At 34.3% G+C, this 19556-nt stretch overlaps 1 protein-coding gene across 7 annotated transcripts in view; it reads left to right on the top strand.

Annotated features, from left to right (window-relative positions):
* Positions 1-19556, top strand: part of AGPS (alkylglycerone phosphate synthase) — a 133574-nt gene that overhangs the window by 64666 nt on the left and 49352 nt on the right. For all 7 annotated transcript variants that reach the window (XM_060409730.1, XM_060409731.1, XM_027964810.3 and 4 more), the window contains 2 exons: positions 1340-1448; positions 8907-9034. In XM_060409730.1, coding sequence (XP_060265713.1) covers positions 1340-1448; positions 8907-9034 — 237 coding nt within the window. The remainder of the gene's footprint in view (positions 1-1339; positions 1449-8906; positions 9035-19556) is intronic.

Raw genomic sequence — 19556 nt, 5'->3', positions numbered from 1 at the left:
TTTACAGTTACTTAAGGGCCACAGATTATAAGTACACATCTTAATATACTTATTTACATGTTTATATCTAGTTTTAATTATAAAAAAGCATCATACTGTGTTTCATCTGCTCTTTAAACTATATTATCAATACATTACCATGTATATGAGCATAGATTTGTATCACTAGTTTTAAAAACTGCATATAATTCTTTCATTGATAATTTGTGATTTAGTAAAGTAATTCCCTATAAAAAATATTTTAAGTTATTTTTTATTTAAAAATTATGGTAATAAATAAAGGGAAAAATATCCTTTGTAGTAATTTCTTTAGCATACATCTTTGATCATTTTCTTTGGGTAAGTTCCTAGAGTTTGAATTGTTGGATCAAGCATGTTTTTATGTCTTTGGACCCTTATAGTCAAGTTGCTCTTTAGAAATCTTGTGCCATTTGACATTCTTACTAGCGCTATGAGAATGTTTATTTTACTAGACCTTTTATTTATGTTTTGTCATATAATTTTATATTTCCTTGTTAGTAAATGTAAACTTTTAAAATTTAAAAGTTGTCCTATTGGCAGTTTTCCTTTTTATTTTGTAAATTGTTTATCCTTTGTTCATTTCCTTCAATAATACATACTCTATTTTTATTTATCCATCAAAAACCATCAACCCAAGAATGTGTTGGGTTTTACCTAACCATTTCTGAGTCAGATCTGAGGAACATTTTTTGATTGACCCTCTCCCGACAATGTTTTTCTCACATGTGTGAGAGACATGTTTCACACATATCTCTCCTCCTCTTTTTAACTTAGTCACAGCTCCCTCTTCATCCCAATTTTGATATGATCAGAATGAATACTTCATTCTTTTCTACTGTGTGGGTAAAGTAGATAAGTTGAAGGTGGGAATAAGATAAGAATAAATCTTTTCTTAGAATTCTAAGCATGTAAATAATGCTTGACATGCATAATGGTGCTTCATAAATGTTAAATGAGTGAAAGAATGAACCCATTAAAATATGATCATTGCATATTTTTCCTGTTCTTTAGTTCTTTACCACATGGATAACCCTAGAGTAACTTTGGTTTAAAGAAATTGTTTTTCAGTTTTTACGACTGTTATTGGTTTAGGAATATTCACAATCTTAGAATATTTTTTCCCTCTTTTAAAGTTGTATAAAATTTATTTTTAGTCTAAAAATTACTGAAAGGTATTAGAATTCTGAAGGGAATCACCGTTTATCTTAAACCAATATTTTAAAAATAGTTTTATATAAATATATAGGGTGTGTGTACCCACACAAACAACATTCACTGACAGACATCTAGAATTTACATCATGCATTGTATTAAACAGGTGGTTCATATAAAAATGGTAACACCTAGAGGTATAATAGAAAAAAGCTGTCAAGGACCTCGAATGTCAACAGGCCCTGATATCCATCACTTCATCATGGGATCTGAAGGTAAATATAACTGCAAATTTATTATGAAAAAATACAGGTTAGTGATTCAACTTTGTAAAAATTTGTGATATTGTGATATCAGATTTTTGAAAGAAAGACATGTTTTGTATATTAAAAGAATGGTGTTTTTTTAAGTTTTATTACTTTAATTTAGTACTTCATAAATTTTTATTATGAGAACATCTTATTAAACTTTCTCCTGCATTTTGCTTTTTTATGGTTTTAGAGCCAGCTTAGTTCTTTTGGTGTTATTTTATTTTTCTTTTAGAAATATATTTTTCTTTTTGAATCAATTTTAGCAGGAGTAGTTGTTAGGGTTTAAAATGGTTTGTTTAATATTTTACGGTGTGATATTTTCTAATCTCTGAATTATCAAGAAGAAGGGTTTAATAGAGTATTATCTTATTGTCTTTTGTCTTTCTATAATTTTGTCTTTTGTTATTTGCTACTTGGTGTTTTAAGAAGTGGAATTTAAAATTCGCATCTTTTCAAGCTTCTTGGTCTTTTATTTTTATTTTTGCTTAAGTCATGTCCTTTGCTTGGTTACTTAATACTAGGTAGGTTAGAATATAGTTTTTCATTTTATGCAAAACAGTTAATTTCTGTATCTATCAGAAAAAGAACCAAAAACTAACCTTCCTTCTGGTTTGCAAACTGTTATGTAGGCACTATGAATTTTATGGGTAAGGTGAAGCTAGGCATATTCTTCAGTTTTAGAATGGTAGAAGGGGATAGTTATCCTTTAAGTTTAGAGAAATAAAGTGTTTCTACATTACCAGAGGAACTCATTAGTAATGTCAGAAGGTAGTACAAGTTGTCAAAAAGATTTTCAAAACATATAGCTATATATGGATAAAAGAGCACTTATAATAAGCATTTTTAGGGCATAATTCTAACTTTTGATGGTAACATCAAGGAAAAAATTACAAATTATGTGTCTTAGTAATGTACTGAAATCACCTATTAAGTTATGATGACCAGTGGTAATAGCCTAGATATTTTTCATGATAATTAGTGACAAACTTTTGTCAAGGTATTTCACCAATTTACTCTCTTACTCTTTTTCTAGTGAATAGGTCAGTGTACTGTTTGATGGAAAAACAGAACTGCAGTTTTGATGAGAAAAACAAAATGTTAAATTCCTTTAAAATAACAGAGTTCTCTAAAAGTATAATCTTGGGACTTCTCATATTAAGGTATCATCTAAGAGTTAACTGAGAAAATATAACTTTCTCCCATTGAATATCAAATTGAATAATAGGTATTAAAACTGATAATTATTAGTTTTACTGTTGGTATATAGATAGTTGGAGTCAACCCTATAAATTATCTTTTCAAGTAACCACATCAGACATTTTTTTCTCCCATCAATTAGCATTTAAAAATTTCTGATTGCTAGGTACTGTGCTGAAACACTCAAGGATACAAGTAATAATTGACCATTATTAATAGAATAAGATAAATTCTATGATAGACATAAACAGAAGAGAAATACAGACAAAGATCATGTAGGTGCATGCTTAGGCAGATTTCCTTTGAGGGGTCATGCCTAAAATGGTCTTTCAAGGGTGATAAGGAGGAAATAATTTTAGACAGTTGCAGGAATAGGTGGGGAGGGAATTGCCCTGCAGAGAGAACTGCATGTGAGTAGATTTACAAGTGAGAAAATGGAACATAAGATTTAATTGTAGGGTGAAGTGGACTGTAAATTGGGGTGGAGTGGTAGGGATTACAGGGTGGCTGAAGAGATAATCTAGTCTTTTATCCCTTTTAAAATAGTTTGAACTTTATCTAAAACACTGGGCTGCCTCATACCTCAATAGTAAATTATTGTATGAATTTAAGGAGAGCAAACTTATTATAATAAACTGTATATCTTTGCTTACTTTTTAAAAAGCATATGTACTAGGGTACATTACTGTATTTAAGTGAGATTTTATTATAAAGATCCATGCAGAATGCCATACTGATTTAAGAGCATGAACCGTGAAATCTTTCAGACTTGGATTTTAGTCCTGGTTTCACCACTTATATTTCTGTGACTGTGTAAATTAGGTGATTCTCTATGCCCAATGTCCTCAGCTCTATGGGATAATAAAAGTACTCATAAGCCTTTTGGGAGGGTCAGATGAGATTATGCCACACAGTTTATAAGCAGATAGTAAGTACTCAGAAAATGTTAAATTTATTACTGTTGTGGCTGTTCATTATTTTTGCATCAGTGATCTTTGTAAGTATATTTGTGGTTCCTGGTCACCATTTCTGTGTATATGTGAATATAGAGTCATCTTACTCTAGGCCAGGAGACAGCTTGATTGAGAAGGTAAACTTCTGTGAAATCATATTCTTTAACAATACTGTTTTTTCTGCTATTTTGAACTATGTAATAACCTCCTGCCTTAAGTTTGAATCATACACTTTTCCTTGAGCTTTAGAAAGCATTTTCTTTTGCTGTAGTTAAATCCTTTGATGACAGCCTTGAAAGCATTATGTTTATGTTAGTTGCTCAGTTGTATCCGACTCTTTGCGACCCCATGGACTGTGGCCTGCCAGGCTCCTCTGTCCATGGAACTCTCCAAGCAGGAATTCTGGATTGGATTGTCATTCCCTTCTCCAGATCTTCCCAACCCAGGGATCAAAACCAGTCTCCTACATTGCAGGCAGATTCCTTGCAGTCTGAGCCGTGAGGGAAGTCATTTGATGACAACCTTGAATGCATTACTACTATAAACAACCTATTTCCCCCCATCCTACTAAGTTCCACATGGGACTAACCAAGTTAAGGTTAATGTTTTTGTCTTGTTTTGTGTTATGAATTTTTCATAATGATTTTTTGGATAAGCAGCTTCCTCCCATTTTATATATTACATAATTGATCAATATAATTAAAAATATAATAAAGCATTTGAAATGTTTTTTATTCTTTTCCTATATATGGAATTTACTAGTAATTTATAATGACTTGCTCTTTTATTTGAAAAATGGCTTAAAAGCACATTTTTATTTTTTAACTCATTGCCCACCCTTGTTTTAGTCTTTGCTCTAAAATGAAATGGATGAAATGCTTTCTGTCGGTCCTTCTGTGTCACTTTACTTCATCTTTTGTTAGATAAAGCTCATCTTTTAGTAGATTTCCTCAGGAAAGGCACGTTTGTATATCCTGTGAGTTCTGGAATGTTCTGAACTATTTTGTATGGCCTTGATACTTGCAAGGCAGCTTGAGTGACTTCCATGGGTCACGCATTCTTTCCTTGTTTAAATACTATACCACGGTTGCTTTGGTTTTCTGTTCTGTTTTGAGGAATCTGATGCCAATTCTCTTGCCATTTTTGCCTGGAGGCACTGAGAATGGTTTTTTTTTTTTTTTTTTTCCATTAAAGTTTATTTTACTTTTGCTCTGGTATCCAGGGGACCCTTTCTGTGTGTATATGCTGGTCTTCTTTTATTTCTGTAAGGTTTTTTGGGGACTGTAGTGTTGAGTAGTAGGATTTTGGAGCACATTTCCCCCTTCCCTGCACTGTTTTGATTTTTCTTTTGCAGGGATACCAATTATATGTTTGTCTATTTGCTTGTTTGCCATTTCAGCCATGATTTCTCAAACTGTTTCCCTCAACTTCTTTCTTAATATCATTTGCATTCACTTGATTATTTTCTTGCTTTTCTTCAATGCCCTCTGTTTTCATTTGAATCTATTGTTTCTCCTCCTTGTAACCAAGTCTTCATTTTTGTTGTTGTTCTGTTTCTTCCCTGAGTTTGGTCATCTTTCATTTCATTTCTTCTTGTTTTCTGTCCATTCATGTTTTTAGTGTTTATATTTCTATTTTTTTAAAAATTTTTTAAGTTTTTTATTTTTTAAATTTTAAAATCTTTAATTCTTACATGCATTCCCAAACATGAACCCCCCTCCCGTGTTTATATTTCTAATTCAAGTTTTTTTTTTCATATCCTCAAATGCTTGTTTGACAATATTGAATTGAGTTTGAAAAGTTGTGTTATGGTTTTGTCCAGGATCATTGTTTGTTTTGTCGGGCACGGTGGGGGGGTGCTTTTCATCAGTGGAAAAGCTTTTATTTGCATTTTCTGACCTTCTGTAGTAGTTTTATTTGGATTTGGTTTCCTTTTTTTCTGTTTCTGTTTACTGCTTGGAAAGGGTTCCTAGTTTGAGTGTTCTGTCCTGTCACTTATACTCTCTTTTGTGCTGTTTGCTTCATGAATGGTGGCGTTTTTGGTGGGGGGAGCCATGATATGTCTTGTGTTTTTTATTTCTTTCAGATCTTTAATTTTTCTCCTAATTTTAGTCTTTCTCTTCACTACCTTGTCTCCAAGGAGTACTACACTACTCTAGGTTGATGCTTCATTGAAAATACTTCCCCTACTTCTCCAAGGGTATCAGTTCTGATTCCATCTTCAAACCCCTCCAGGGTTATGGAGAGCCGGGGTTATGGATTAGATTACCAAGATATATATATAGTATTTCGGGTTTATTGTTGCACTTTTTCTTCCTGGGGTTGATTTTGTGTCTGCCTCCTTTAAGTCCTCTGCTGCTTTTATTGTTTCTCAAGGAGTCTTAAAGAGTCTTTCTTAAGGAGTCTTTCTTGAGTCTTCTAGCCCTCCTCAACTACCACTACTTACCCCTTACTTTCTACTTGTAGCAGCTGGAAGATTGTAAAAGGTCTATTGGAATTTTTGCTTTTTATCTATACTTACGAATAATTTGAAGGTCATAGTATATTTTGTCTCCTTTTAATCCTAAAGTGTCTGTCCTGTGTGGTTTTCTTTGTTTTCCTTATTGATTTTCATGTTGATGGTGGGGAGGAGTAGATTCAGAATCAAATGACTACCATTTTTCTCAGTCCTGAAGTCATCTGAAGGTATATTTTCAAATTATGAAAGATTTTATTTACTTCAAGCAAATACTCGCATTTTTATTAGATAGTAGTTGAAGCTTTCAGTTTTCTTAAGAACATTATATTTGAAACAGTAAAGCAGGAAATTCTTAAAATTTACAGTAGCATATTTTTATTGAAAAAAAAAGTGAATGACGTCTATGATGTCACTTTGCTATGGAGTTGTTTACAATTATATAAAGTGGGTATAAAATATTAGTATAATGTGCAAATAATCAAGTGATAGATAATCTTAAATAGTTTTATATCACTCCACTGACATAAAATTCCCAGAGCAAAAGAATCAATAAATAATAAAGCTCAATAAAATAATCAATAAGCCTAACAGAAATGAGCCTTTTGATGAAGTGAATTTATATATAAACTTTTATGATTGGATTAATTTGAATATAGATCTGTGTGGAAGAACTGCCCTGAGTCAGAGTGCATTTGGGACTTGGATGGAGTTTTCTTTTAAAGTGGGGACCCCCTCAACCCCCACCTCCTGCTGCAGAACTCATAGCTAAATAGTTGCACAGACATGCCTTGGTCATTTCATTAATCTTGCAACAGTGCAAAGTCTCATTTTACTAATTTTTATTTTTTAGCCTTAGTGTTACAGTGGGTTTTACTGCTTTAGAGTACCTACTATACATACTAGGCAATACGGCTGTACAGAAATTTAGGGCATGGTCACTCCTTACCTAATACCTTAGAATTTTGATGTAAAATTAGAATTTTAAAGAAAGTTTGCTAATGTTTTATATGTGTGTGTGTAAACTTTTTGAGTAAGAAATTACATGTACATAGCTCCTTGATTAAAAAAGTAATTCTGAAGTTTCCTTTGTTTTATTGAGATAGAATTTACACACTTTACCCGTTTAAATTTTACAAAATTTACCCATTTAAAATGTATCCCTTAGAAGGGATAGTTCCTAGGGTTAGTGTTTGAGATTTTCTCTGAGCTTAGGAGAGGTTCTTCCCACTGTTCCCCCTGGTTTCACTGAACAGTAATTGACATGTATCACTGTATAAGTTTAAAGTGCACAGCATGATGGTTTGATTTACATGTACTGTGAAATGATTACCATAGTAGGTTTAGTTAACATCCATCATCCCATATAGATACAATAAAAAGAAAAGGGGGAAAAAAACCTTGTCCTGGTGATAACTCTGAGGATCTACTTTCTTAACAACTTTCCAGCAGTGTTAGCTGTGGTCCTTATGTTGTACATTACATCCCTGATACTTATTTATCTTATAACTGGAACTTTGTATCTTTTGACCACTTCAATTCTTCCTTCCTCTGCCCTTGGTAACCATAAATCTCACATCTTTTTCTATAAGTTTGCTGTATGTTTATTGTTTATTTTTATTAGATTCCACATAAAAGTGAGCTCATATCTATGTTTAATTCAGGTACTAAACAGGCCAATCTTGCAGAGCTGTTGTGATTTACAAATCAAAATAGGTTTGTATTTGCTGTCTGAGTAGGAAATCATTTGTATGTGTGACAAGCATAATGTGGTATAATCTAGTTTACTTTTTGTGGATTCATAGTAGTTTTTAATCTTGTATTACGTATTGATATTTTAGGTATATTATAAATTTATTGGAATCATTGTTTTTGTGATATTTTTAACATTTCTAGTGTTATAATTAAGTTCTACAATTTCAGATTTCCCTTTTGTTTGTTTAATGATTCTCAGAGAATTTACTTAATACTATTAGGAATAATTTATATCATTTGTACATTAGAAAGCACTGATTTGAAAAGCTTGGCTTTTTGAATACATTATTTTTAACCATGGTTCTTCAAATATTTTAGCATAGATGTTTAAGTCATATAGTTCCATTTAACTTGTTTTTTTCCTCTCTGATTTGACCTCCACTCCTCTGTGTGATAGAGAAAAGGACATCTGTTTCATTAATGGTCCTCTTGTGCTAGCTATTTATGATAACTGATAACTCTTTTGTCTCTGAAATATTTGGGTTTTTGTTTGTTTCTTCTTAGGACATCTGAATACTGTGTTTGTCTTTTCTTTTTATGAATTCTTAGGAAAAAAAGGCAAAGTGTGATAGTGTAATTTCTTCTGTTATCTTAAATGACATAGAAAATGTCATCTTAAATTCTCAAATTAGGTTCTTTTTGCCCCACTAAATTGTCATAATAAAAATAGGCTCAAATATCAAAATATACCTTCGTTTGAATGCATATGAGGTATGCAGACCTGTTGCTTTTAACATTAAAAAAAAAATTTTTAACAGGTTGTTATACTTTAAAAACTATTTAAAATTAACCTTCTTGGAGAAAGGGTGCCTTAAAATGTTTTAAAATATTTATACATAACTAAGAAAAATGTATTCCAAGACCTCTTTTAAGAAATTATAAAGTTTGCTTAGTTGTTTTTCTAGGAAGACTTGAGTAGCCATTATTCCCCACATAGAATAGATTAAATAGATTTAAATATGAGTAATAGAATAAATTATTAGAATAAATAGATAAAATAATTTGAAATATGATTTAGAAAATTGGCATGTGATATATTGGATATTCCCCCTTCTTTTTCAGGAACTCTTGGTGTGATAACAGAAGCTACAATAAAAATCAGACCAATTCCTGAATACCAAAAGTATGGCTCAGTAGCTTTCCCTAATTTTGAACAAGGAGTAGCCTGTTTAAGAGAAATTGCAAAACAGGTAAAAACAAAAACAAAACCCCACTCATATACATTTATATTTTATAAATTCTATTGCACAATTGACTTTGATATGTCACATATAGTCTTCATGTTTAGTGGTGTTATATTTGTGGTTTTTTACCCAGTTCTGTATGGAAAGGTGATGTTGTAAAATCATTCCTTTCAGTTCAGTTGCTATTTCTTTCAGTAATTATACACCTATTTCTTTATGTAAAGAATGCTATTTGATTTTAAGCCAAGGTAAGGTATGTACCTGGGTTGACAGCTTCAAATGATTCTGCCTTTTATTGAATATTTTCTCAGGTTATTTTTGGGTAAGATATTTTGTGATTAATTGAAGTAATATTGCATTTTTCTTAAATTAAGATATTTATTGAAATTAAAATAAATGGCTGAATATCAATGGCCCCAAAATATAGTAATTAAATATAAGTAATTAAACTGCATCAGTTCTTAGAATGTACTGCTGCTAGGCCTTACTTGTTTATAATATTACCTAAGCTGTATCTTAAATTAAGTAACATAGTATAGTATATAGGAATATAACATATTTAGATATAAGCTAAGAATAATTCCCACTTTCTCCTTTTTTGAAAAAAGGAATATATTGTCAAGGAATATATTGTTTTAAAAAGAGTAAATGATGCCAAGTAATTTTATTTCTGTGTTTAGTTGTGTGTATTATTTTGGAAATTCTTGCATTTCTTTAGATATTTGGTTAATGGTTTGAGCTATAATGATTTGTGAAAAAATCTAATTTCAACATTTCCTAGCAGGGAGAAGGTCCAGCCTCTTCTTGCTTTCTCTGAACTCATATAATTCTTTAATACTTCCCATCAGCTATACCCACTTGAATTTTGAGTGCAAGGGAGCTCTCATGTGAGAGAGAGAGAGAGATATATATATAGGTCAGCTTCCTGGCATCCAGCATAGGTTGGAGGGAGGATCTGATGAGGACAAGGGGTAGTATCTGGCAAGTGCTCCATATTCATTGTGGACTTCATATGGTACTGGGCCTTACCTTCCTATCATCCCAAGAGAACCAAACCACTATTAATGTTTAAAAGAAGTAAAATAAGTTAAGAAATGTTATATTTCCCCACATATTTGCCATTGCCACTGTTCTTTTTCCATTCACTCAATCATGCCTTCTAAGACAGTCATTCTTGGAATTTCCCACTTTAAAAAGTCCAACAGTGTGATCACCTAATCTAACAGTTGACTTGGGTAATTTTTATAATCCCAGGTAGCTTCAGTTGCTTGTCGTTGGATTTCTTCTTCTCTCATCAAGATTTAGCCATAGGCCGCTTGATGTTGGTTATCTTACCCTTAGGTGAAAGGAGAGTTTTAAAAGTGTGTACTCTTGGGGTGAACATTCTTGAACTTGTAGTGGGTTACTTTGGTGATGTTAACGCAGAGGTGAATGTTGTTGAAATACTTACATAAGAGCTCCTAATTCATTCAGACTTCAAGGATATTATGTTGTGGTCAGAGAGCTAAAATATGTAAATATTATGCTATGTTTACTAAAATAATGAGATGGCAATAATATTTATTATAAGTGAAATTATCGAGTAGAGGAGTGGAAACAAGTTTAAGAATAAATATTTGAGCACTGAGCAGTAAAGTTCTATGTTGTGATAACTTGTCGCTAAAACCTTCCATCACTTAAAGGCCAAGGCCATCTTTAAATTTAAGATACCCCAGGTATTAAGATGGAGAAGGCAATGGCACCCCCCTCCAGTACTCTTGCCTGGAAAATCCCATGGACAGAGGAGCCTGGTAGGCTGCAGTCCATGGGGTCGCTAGGAGTCGGACATGAATGAGCGACTTCACTTTCAGTTTTCACTTTCATGCATTGGAGAAGGAAATGGCAACCCACTCCACTGTTCTTGCCTGGAGAATCACAGGGACGGGGGAGCCTGGTGGGCTGCCATCTGTGGGGTCTCACAGAGTCGGACATGACTGAAGCGACTCAGCAGCAGCAGGTATTAAGAAGCAAAAGAAGTACTTAAAGAGCCTTATGGTTTTTTTGCTTGTGAATTCATACCTAGAAGAATAGGAATCTAGGAGGTTTTTTTTTTTTTTTCTTTATTTTTAAGAAAAGAACCATAAATTCACCATTTAAAATCAAAATAAAATAAAATGTTTTCCATAAATAGATTATATTTTCTGATTAATTTCAAATCTTCCTTAGTGAGATTTTTTTGATTCTAATTTTTTACTTTGTACGATAGTTTATTCTTTGTGTTAAGTACTTTTATTTATATTTACTTTTCATCTTAGTCAAGCTTGACTATATCCTCTCCAAGAAGAGCTTTATTATTAAAGATACAGTTTATATTGTCTCTCTCATTCAGATTTTCAGTGATAACGTTTTTAACTGACCATTGTTGCCTGTTGCCTCCATTTTTTTTTAGTAAAGTAACTATGAATGCCAAATTAGATTTTTAAAAATAATTATAGAATTTATGAAATTAGTCGAATTTGTTTGTGTTTTCAATAAAAGATTTTAATGAGGTTACACTCCATCTATGTTGGCCAGCTCCACCCCTCACAATGTCTCCACTCTGCAGAACACAGATTTAATAGACTTGAAGTGTTCTTGTATGATCTTTGGAATACAAGTAGATATATTTTATGCTTGAATGCTCTATTGCTTTTCCATATTACAAATACTCAAATGTAATTCTGTCTTAGGTTTCATTAATGAGAAATGGTGTACAAATTTGTCAAATTCCTGAACTTTTAATTTCACTAAAATTGGAAGTTAATTAAACATAAATAGTTGGTGCCACTTGATGCAGTTTTTGTTATAATTTAATATGCTCCTGATAGAAAGTAACAGATAAGAGCCATTTGGGCTAATAAAAGGCAGGTGGTGAGGTTTTTCTTCATCAAAAGCAGAGACACTACTTTGCCAACTAAGGTCTGTCTAGTCAAGGCTATGGTTTATCCTGTGGTCATGTATGGATGTGAGAGTTGGACTGTGAAGAAGGCTGAATGCCAAAGAATTGACGCTTTTGAACTGTGGTGTTGGAGAAGACTCTTGAGAGTCCCTTGGACTGCAAGGAGATCCAACCAGTCCATTCTGAAGGAGATCAGCCCTGGGATTTCTTTGGAAGAAATGATGCTAAAGCTGAAACTCCAGTACTTCAGCCACCTCATGCAAAGAGTTGACTCATTGGAAAAGACTCTGATGCTGGGAGGGATTAGGGGCAGGAGGAGAAGGGAACAACAGAGGATGAGATGGCTGGATGGCATCACTGACTCGATGGACGTGAGTCTGAGTGAACTCCGGGAGATGGTGATGGACAGGGAGGCCTGGCGTGCTGCGATTTTTGGGATCGCAAAGAGTAGGACATGACTGAGCGACTGAACTGAACTGAGTAAGTCAATAAAAATTGCTCTTAAAAAAAAATTGCTTGGATATTCACAATATGACCATAATCTAAATTCACTACAGAAAACTATATTGGATATATGTATATATATCTATCTCGGGATAAATAAAGGTGATGGTTGATTGAAATGTTCTTTCCACTCTAAAGTTTTAATAATTTTGTTCTGTATAATTAGTAATAGCAATTTTTAGAGACAAAAATACTATGTAACTGGATAGCTTGCCTTACTTGAAACTGATTGAAAAGCCTAGATAGATATTTCATTCTCAAATATTGCTCTTATGAATGAAACATTGGCTGAAAGTAGTCAGTGGGATTTGGAGATACTCCACTATTTGGGGAACCTGCATTTTTACTCTTGTTATACTGCACATATAGAGGGACATTGATATCTATCTGCCTTTCCTGGAAATAAGTAAATGTATTATGGTTTACACACATTTTATATTAGTTTATAGAGTATGCGAACTGCATGTGTCAAGAATAGTACTGTATGCTGTCCTGCCTTGTAGCAGTATTTTCACACAGAAAAAGTGAGAAAATTATCAGCTTTTGGCACTAGTCGTTGTTCAGTTTGTGATTGGAAAGTTCAGTTGATAGCAAGAGAACTAAGATCCATTAAAATAGATGGTACATGGTTTACGATTGTGCCAAATTCTTGATTGAATAATGACTTGGCTGCTTGTAATTCCTCACTGTCATTTCATAGCATTTCCATTTCTGCACTGTTTGCAGACGCAAGTTGCATTTGAAATGGGAAACTATTTTGGATGAAATTCTTTTGGGAAGGAGTGGACATGATTGTTCACAAATAGCAAAGTGGGCTCTGTGTATATTTTTTATCACATGAATTAAGCAACTTTATACTGGCAGCAGAAGGATTCTATTAAGGTCGGCTCATCTGATCTTTGTCCATGGGAGGAATTGCCCTCTTGCAGTACTTGAGTGCCTTGTGAGAAGCTAGAAAGGAAGAGTTAGTGTAAGATTAATGTGATTCTGCCTCATAAGTGGCAGCCCAGTAGAATCTCCAGCTTTACTCAGTAGATGGGTAAGTGGCTTTTACGATTTTCTCAGAGAGTAGATTTCTACAGTAGCCTCTCAAGGGGGGAAAGTTGTGTTTTTTAATCAGAATATTAGTGTCATGTAATATTGTTTTAAAATGACAGGGTTTTTTTTTTTTTTTTTTTTTTTTCAAGATGTGAAGGGAACACTGAGTGTTGAAACAAGTTCAAAAGCAGTTTTTAAAGTTTGGGGTCTTCGCCTCCATCCCCTGCCAGTAAAATCTTAAGCATACCTCATGGTATTGAGAGAGGACCAATTCGTTTCATTATGAGGAAACATTGTGTATGTGTGCATTGATTAGTACGAATTCGTCTGAAAACTGTATTTCTCAGTATCAGAACTAGGTTTTTAGAATTACAGATTAAAAGGCAGCTTTTTTTTTTTTTTTCCTTTTGAGGATGAGTGGCATTTTCTACCTACCATCACTTTTATTTTAAACAATTTTAAACTGATAGTATTTTTTATAATGAATTTATACTGTAATTTCATAAGATATGCATCCTTCTTTTCTAACACTTCAGACTGTTAAATTCTGAATTGTTCCGTTTTCAACTTGATTTATCCTGTAGGAGTTCAGATAAATTGAAAGGTGTTAGGTTCAGCACTTAACACTGTAAAACATTTAAAGCTTATTTATATTCAGTGATAATTCTTGGAAGATAGTTACATATAGAAAATGAGATTGTTACTTTAAATCGTTTTTTTGATGTCATGTTTTTGTCCTTCTGAAGCAGAGCGAATAACCTAGCAAAATGCTTGGTTAACTGGAGTCTTTGCTGTGTGATCCAGCAAAATGTATCAAACTTGAGGATAGTTATGAGACATGCTGTAATCACTACACTGTTGCTAAACTGCAAATGTAAAGTTACCAAAATCTGTATGCAGGTCAGGAAGCAACAGTTAGAACTGGACATGGAACAACAGACTGGTTCCAAATAGGAAAAGGAGTGCGTCAGGGCTGTATATTGTCACCTGCTTATTTAACTTAGATGCAGAGTACATCATGAGAAACGCTGGACTGGAAGAAACACAAGTTAGAATCAGGATTGCTGGGAGAAATATCAATAACCTCAGATATGCAGATGACACCACCCTTATGGCAGAAAGTAAAGAGGAACTGAAAAGCCTCTTGATGAAAGTGAAAGAGGAGAGTGAAAAAGTTGGCTTAAAGCTCAAGATTCAGAAAACGAAGATCATGGCATCCAGTCCCATCACTTCATGGGAAATAGATGGGGAAACAGTGGAAACAGTGTCAGACTTTTCTTTTTTGGGGCTCCAAAATCACTGTAGATGGTGACTGCAGCCATGAAATTAAAAGATGCTTACTCCTTGGAAGGAAAGTTATTACCAACCTAGATAGCATATTCAAAAGCAGACATTACTTTGCTGACTAAGGTCCGTCTAGTCAAGGCTATGGTTTTTCCAGTGGTCATGTATGGATGTGAGAGTTGGACTGTGAAGAAGGCTGAGCACCAAAGAATTGATGTTTTTGAACTGTGGTGTTGGAGAAGACTCTTGAGAGTCCCTTCGACTGCAAGGAGAACCAACCAGTCCAATGCTAAAGCTGAAACTCCAGTGCTTTGGCCACCTCATGCGAAGAGTTGACTCATTGGAAAAGACTCTGATGCTGGGAGGGATTGGGGGCAGTAGGAGAAGGGGACGACAGAGGATGAGATGGCTGGATGGCATCACCAACTCGATGGACGTGAGTCTGAGTGAACTCTGGGAGTTGGTGATGGACAGGGAGGCCTGGTGTGCTGCAGTTCATGGGGTCGCAAAGAGTCGGACATGACTGAGCGACTGAACTGAACTGAACTGAGGAGACTGTTTGGCATTAACTTTTGGCCTTTCCCTTAATTAAGTGGAAGGAAATATCTATCTTGCAGAAATATCTATCTATTATGTATTTGTTTCATTCTTTAAAACCAGGAGATAATTCTCTTGTTAAAAGAGTTGTTGTTTACAATGTAGACTCCTGTCTGTAAGCCTGTATATCATTTCTGACAGGACTAACCAGTTTACCAGTAGCCTTAAATATTGTTTGGTTTCATCTGTGGTGTCAATTCTGATACATTAGTCAGAGGAAGAGATAATTTTGTCTACATTTTAAGCTTTTATGCCTAGGAATTTGTATTTAAGAGAATTCTCTTCTTTATATATCCTTGTTTGAACTTACAAAAATTACTGTATAGATTATGTTGATGTGAAGTCAGTTCAGTCATATCCGACTTTGTGACCCATGGACTGTAGCCCGCCAGGTTCCTCTGTCCATGGGATTCTTCAGGCAAGAATACTGGAGTGGATTGCCGTTTCCTTTTCCAGGGAATCTTCCCAATATATTATTTAAGTTGATATTAATTATTTTATTGTGAGTTTTTCTCTGAGAGAGTATGCTTTTAACTTTATTTCTGACACAGTACAGTTGACATTATGTAAATTAAACACACATAGTTCCTGTCTTGTAATAGTCACCAAAGGTAAAATTTTCTGTATTTGATAAAATTTTCTGTGCTTTAATTTTTCTGTAACTGTGTTCAAGGGGTTTGGTATTGAAGCATTAACTTCTGACATAGTGTGGATTAGTAGACTATCTCCAGAATAGTTTTAAGGCTCAGGAACTTGGGCCATTCTAGAGTCTATACTGGGCTTCCCTGGTGTCTCAGAGGTTAAAGCGTCTGCCTGCAATGCAGGAGACCTGGGTTCAGTCCCTGGGTTGGGAAGATCCCCTTGAGAAAGAAACGGCAACCCACTCCCTTATTCTTGCCTGGAGAATCCCATGGACGGAGGAGCCTGGAGGGCTACAGTCCACGGGGTCACAAAGAGTCAGACATGACTGAGCGACTTTACTTTCACTTTCAGAGCCTATACTGAACGTTTGATTTACTCCTTGGAGGAAAAAACCTTTTCAGTTCAAAGGATTCATTTTTTAACCTAGATACCAGTGCTTTATTTTATAGTTTATGAAGTTAGAAGAAATCATGTAGACAAATGAAGCTTGTTAATACTGAATATCTTTAGCTGGTAACTAGTAAACTAAGATACCTCTTCTAACAGAATGTCTCATCTGAACTGCAAGTTCTGTTTTTCCCTGTGACAAGGAAGAAATGTGACTTAGTTCCTTGAAAACAAAATCTGCAGAAAACTTTTGATGTATTTCTTATAGGGACTATTTTTCAGAAAAAATGGTTAGATTGAGAAGAAAGAAAGTGTAGTCGCTCAGTCGTGTCTGACTCTTCACGACCCCATGGGTTGTTGCCTACCAGGCTCCTCAGTCCACGGAATTCTCCAGGCAAAAGTACTGGAGTGCGTTGCCATTTCCTTCTCCAAAGATTGAGAAAGAGTTTGCTTTTTAAGTTGTCGGGAATTCTGTTAAATAAGATGAGAGTGGTTGTTTTTTTTGTTTTTCAAGTTATATATTTAAGTAAATTCCTGGTTGTAGCATCATTAAAGGGAAGAAGTTGCCAGCACCTGGACTTAGTCAGTCTTATACCCATGCTTTGAAGTCAGGTAATTTATTTCTTCTTTGCTTATGTACAACAAAGATATTGATATTTCTTTGTTAGTCCATACTGGGTTTCCTGTATCTTTTTAGACTGTTTACTAAGTATAAAATACAGATCAGGTGTCATAGACGTGAGTTTGAGCAAACTCCAGGAGATAGTGAAGGACAGGGAAGCCTGGCATGCTGCATGCAGTCTAGGGGGTCACAAAGAGCTGGACACAACTTAGCGACTGAACAAAACAACAACAGGTGTCATGAGAGATTTTAGTCAGAGCACATTTATCATAATGAAAACAAAATCAGCTATTTCATTAACTCCACTCAAAGTAATCAGTTTTTATTTGAGTGTTCCTTAAATGCCCTGAATGTATCATTCAGTTCAGTTCAGTCGCTCAGTTGTGTCCGACTCTTTGCGACCCCATGAATCGCGGCATGCCAAGCCTCCCTGTCCATCACCAACTCCCGGCGTTCACTCAGACTCACGTCCATCAGGTCAGTGATGCCATCCAGCCATCTCACTCTCTGTCGTCCCCTTCTCCTCCTGCCCCTAATCCCTACCAGCATCAGAATCTTTTCCAATGAGTCCACTCTTTGCATGAGGTGGCCAAAGTCCTGGAGTTTCAGCTTTAGCATCATTCCTTCCAAAGAAATCCCAGGGCTGCCCATCATTAAAGTTACTTGGTGAAAATATTCCCTCTCAGGTTAGTTCTGATCACCTACCACCAGGGGTCACTTTAACTCAAGGACCCCTTTTCTTCTTTCCTGTCTATGGAATATTCTAGCAGAGTGTAATTGAACAGCATGAGTATGAACTTAGAGCTCAAATTCTCAGAATTTATGATGTCTTTAACTTTTAAAGGAGATATTTTGAGTTTTTCTCAACTTACCAAAGTAGCTGTATAGCGATTGAAACAAACCAGTCTTAACTACAGATATAGTAACTCAACTTGCATGTTGTTCTTTAAGAATAGTAATACTGTTTTGCTCTTTTGAGTACAGGGACTTCTATTTAATTAGGATATCATGGTTTAAAATGTTTTAATTTAAAATTCTAAGAAACTTTTCTTCCTTTGTAGTTTTAGAATAGTGATTTACAAATTATCAATTGCCAGAGAATCTAAAGTAGTCTTGCTGTTTTAATCTGAGTGTCTCTGCTTTTGAGAATTTACTTGTGACAATAACTGAAAAACTCTATTTACTGACTTTTAAAAAATTTACCACTGTTAAAACATGAGATTTAATAAAGCTATTGGTTTGATTTTGATAATTAAAAAAAAACCTTGAATTTAGTATTTATTATCTGTATTCAAAAAGCTTTCTTTAGCTTTTTATTCTTTTGGATAGTATTAGTCTGCATTGGAGAAGGAAATGGCAGCCCACTCCAGTGTTCTTGCCTGGAGAATCCCAGGGACGGGAGAGCCTGGTGGGCTGCCGTCTATGGGCTCGTACAGAGTCGGACATGACTGAAGCGACGCAGCAGCAGCAGCAGCAGTCTGTAACCATTCACTTTGCTTCAGTATGAATAGGAACAGTGGATTACTGACTAGTTTATATGACTCAGCTGTCAAGTGAAAATCACGTTTAGTATAATTGAATACCATTGCTGTATGTAGCGAGTACCCTGAAGCAAGTTTCGTACTATTTTTTCCAACTTTTTAATTTGAAAATTTTAAGCATACAGAAACTTTGAAAGAGTAGTGCAGTGATCGCTTGTATATTCATCTAGTATATGCAAAAATTACTAACTTTTTGCTCTGTTTTATATACTTGTGTATTTTTCCCTGACCATTTGAAATTAAGTTGCATTATGACATTTGGCTTCTAAATACTTTAGCATGTCTTCTGAAAATAAAGGTGTTCTTTTGTCATGTCTAAGAAAATCAGCAGTAATTTTTTCCTTGTATTTTTTATTTTTTAATTTCTATATAATTTTTTAATTTCTATATAATTTTTAAATTATAGCTATTACAAAGCATTGACTATATTTCCCATGTTGTACAGTGCAGCCTTGAACGTATCTTACCCAGTAGCTTGTGCCTCCCACTTCTCCACCTCTGTTTCACCTCCTCCCAGCTGATAACCACTAATTTGTTCTCTATTATGAATCCAGCAGTAATTTCTTAATCCCATCTAGTATTAATTCAATAGTCAATTATTCCAGTTGTCCCCAAAGTGTATTTTGTGATTAGTCTTTTCAAACTAAGATTTCATCAAGGCCTGCATATCATAGTTTAGTTGTTTGAGATTGAATTCCACTAGAAGTTTACTATAAATGTAATATATTAATCCTTTTTTCATTTTCTGATACATGTGTGCCTGTGTGGGGTGTTTTCATTAATAATACCTGCTATAGATACAGGTGGAATAGAATCTGGGTGGCAGTAAGAGGTAGAACAGGTCATTGGTAGGAATTTAAAAGTTTTTTTTTCTAATAAAACTGAGTTCTTTTTTACATTTTACTGGTGTGCTTAAGCCCAAACATATAAATATGTATGTTAAATAATATTCTGTTTCTTTTATGAAGAAAAGAAATTTTGTCTCTCAGGCTTTGT

This window comes from Ovis aries, chromosome 2 (genome assembly GCF_016772045.2).
Source record: "Ovis aries strain OAR_USU_Benz2616 breed Rambouillet chromosome 2, ARS-UI_Ramb_v3.0, whole genome shotgun sequence".
NCBI classification, from domain to species: domain Eukaryota; kingdom Metazoa; phylum Chordata; class Mammalia; order Artiodactyla; family Bovidae; genus Ovis; species Ovis aries.
The sequence above is the reverse complement of the archived record's forward strand: the minus strand, read 5'-3'. Positions and strand labels throughout refer to the sequence as shown.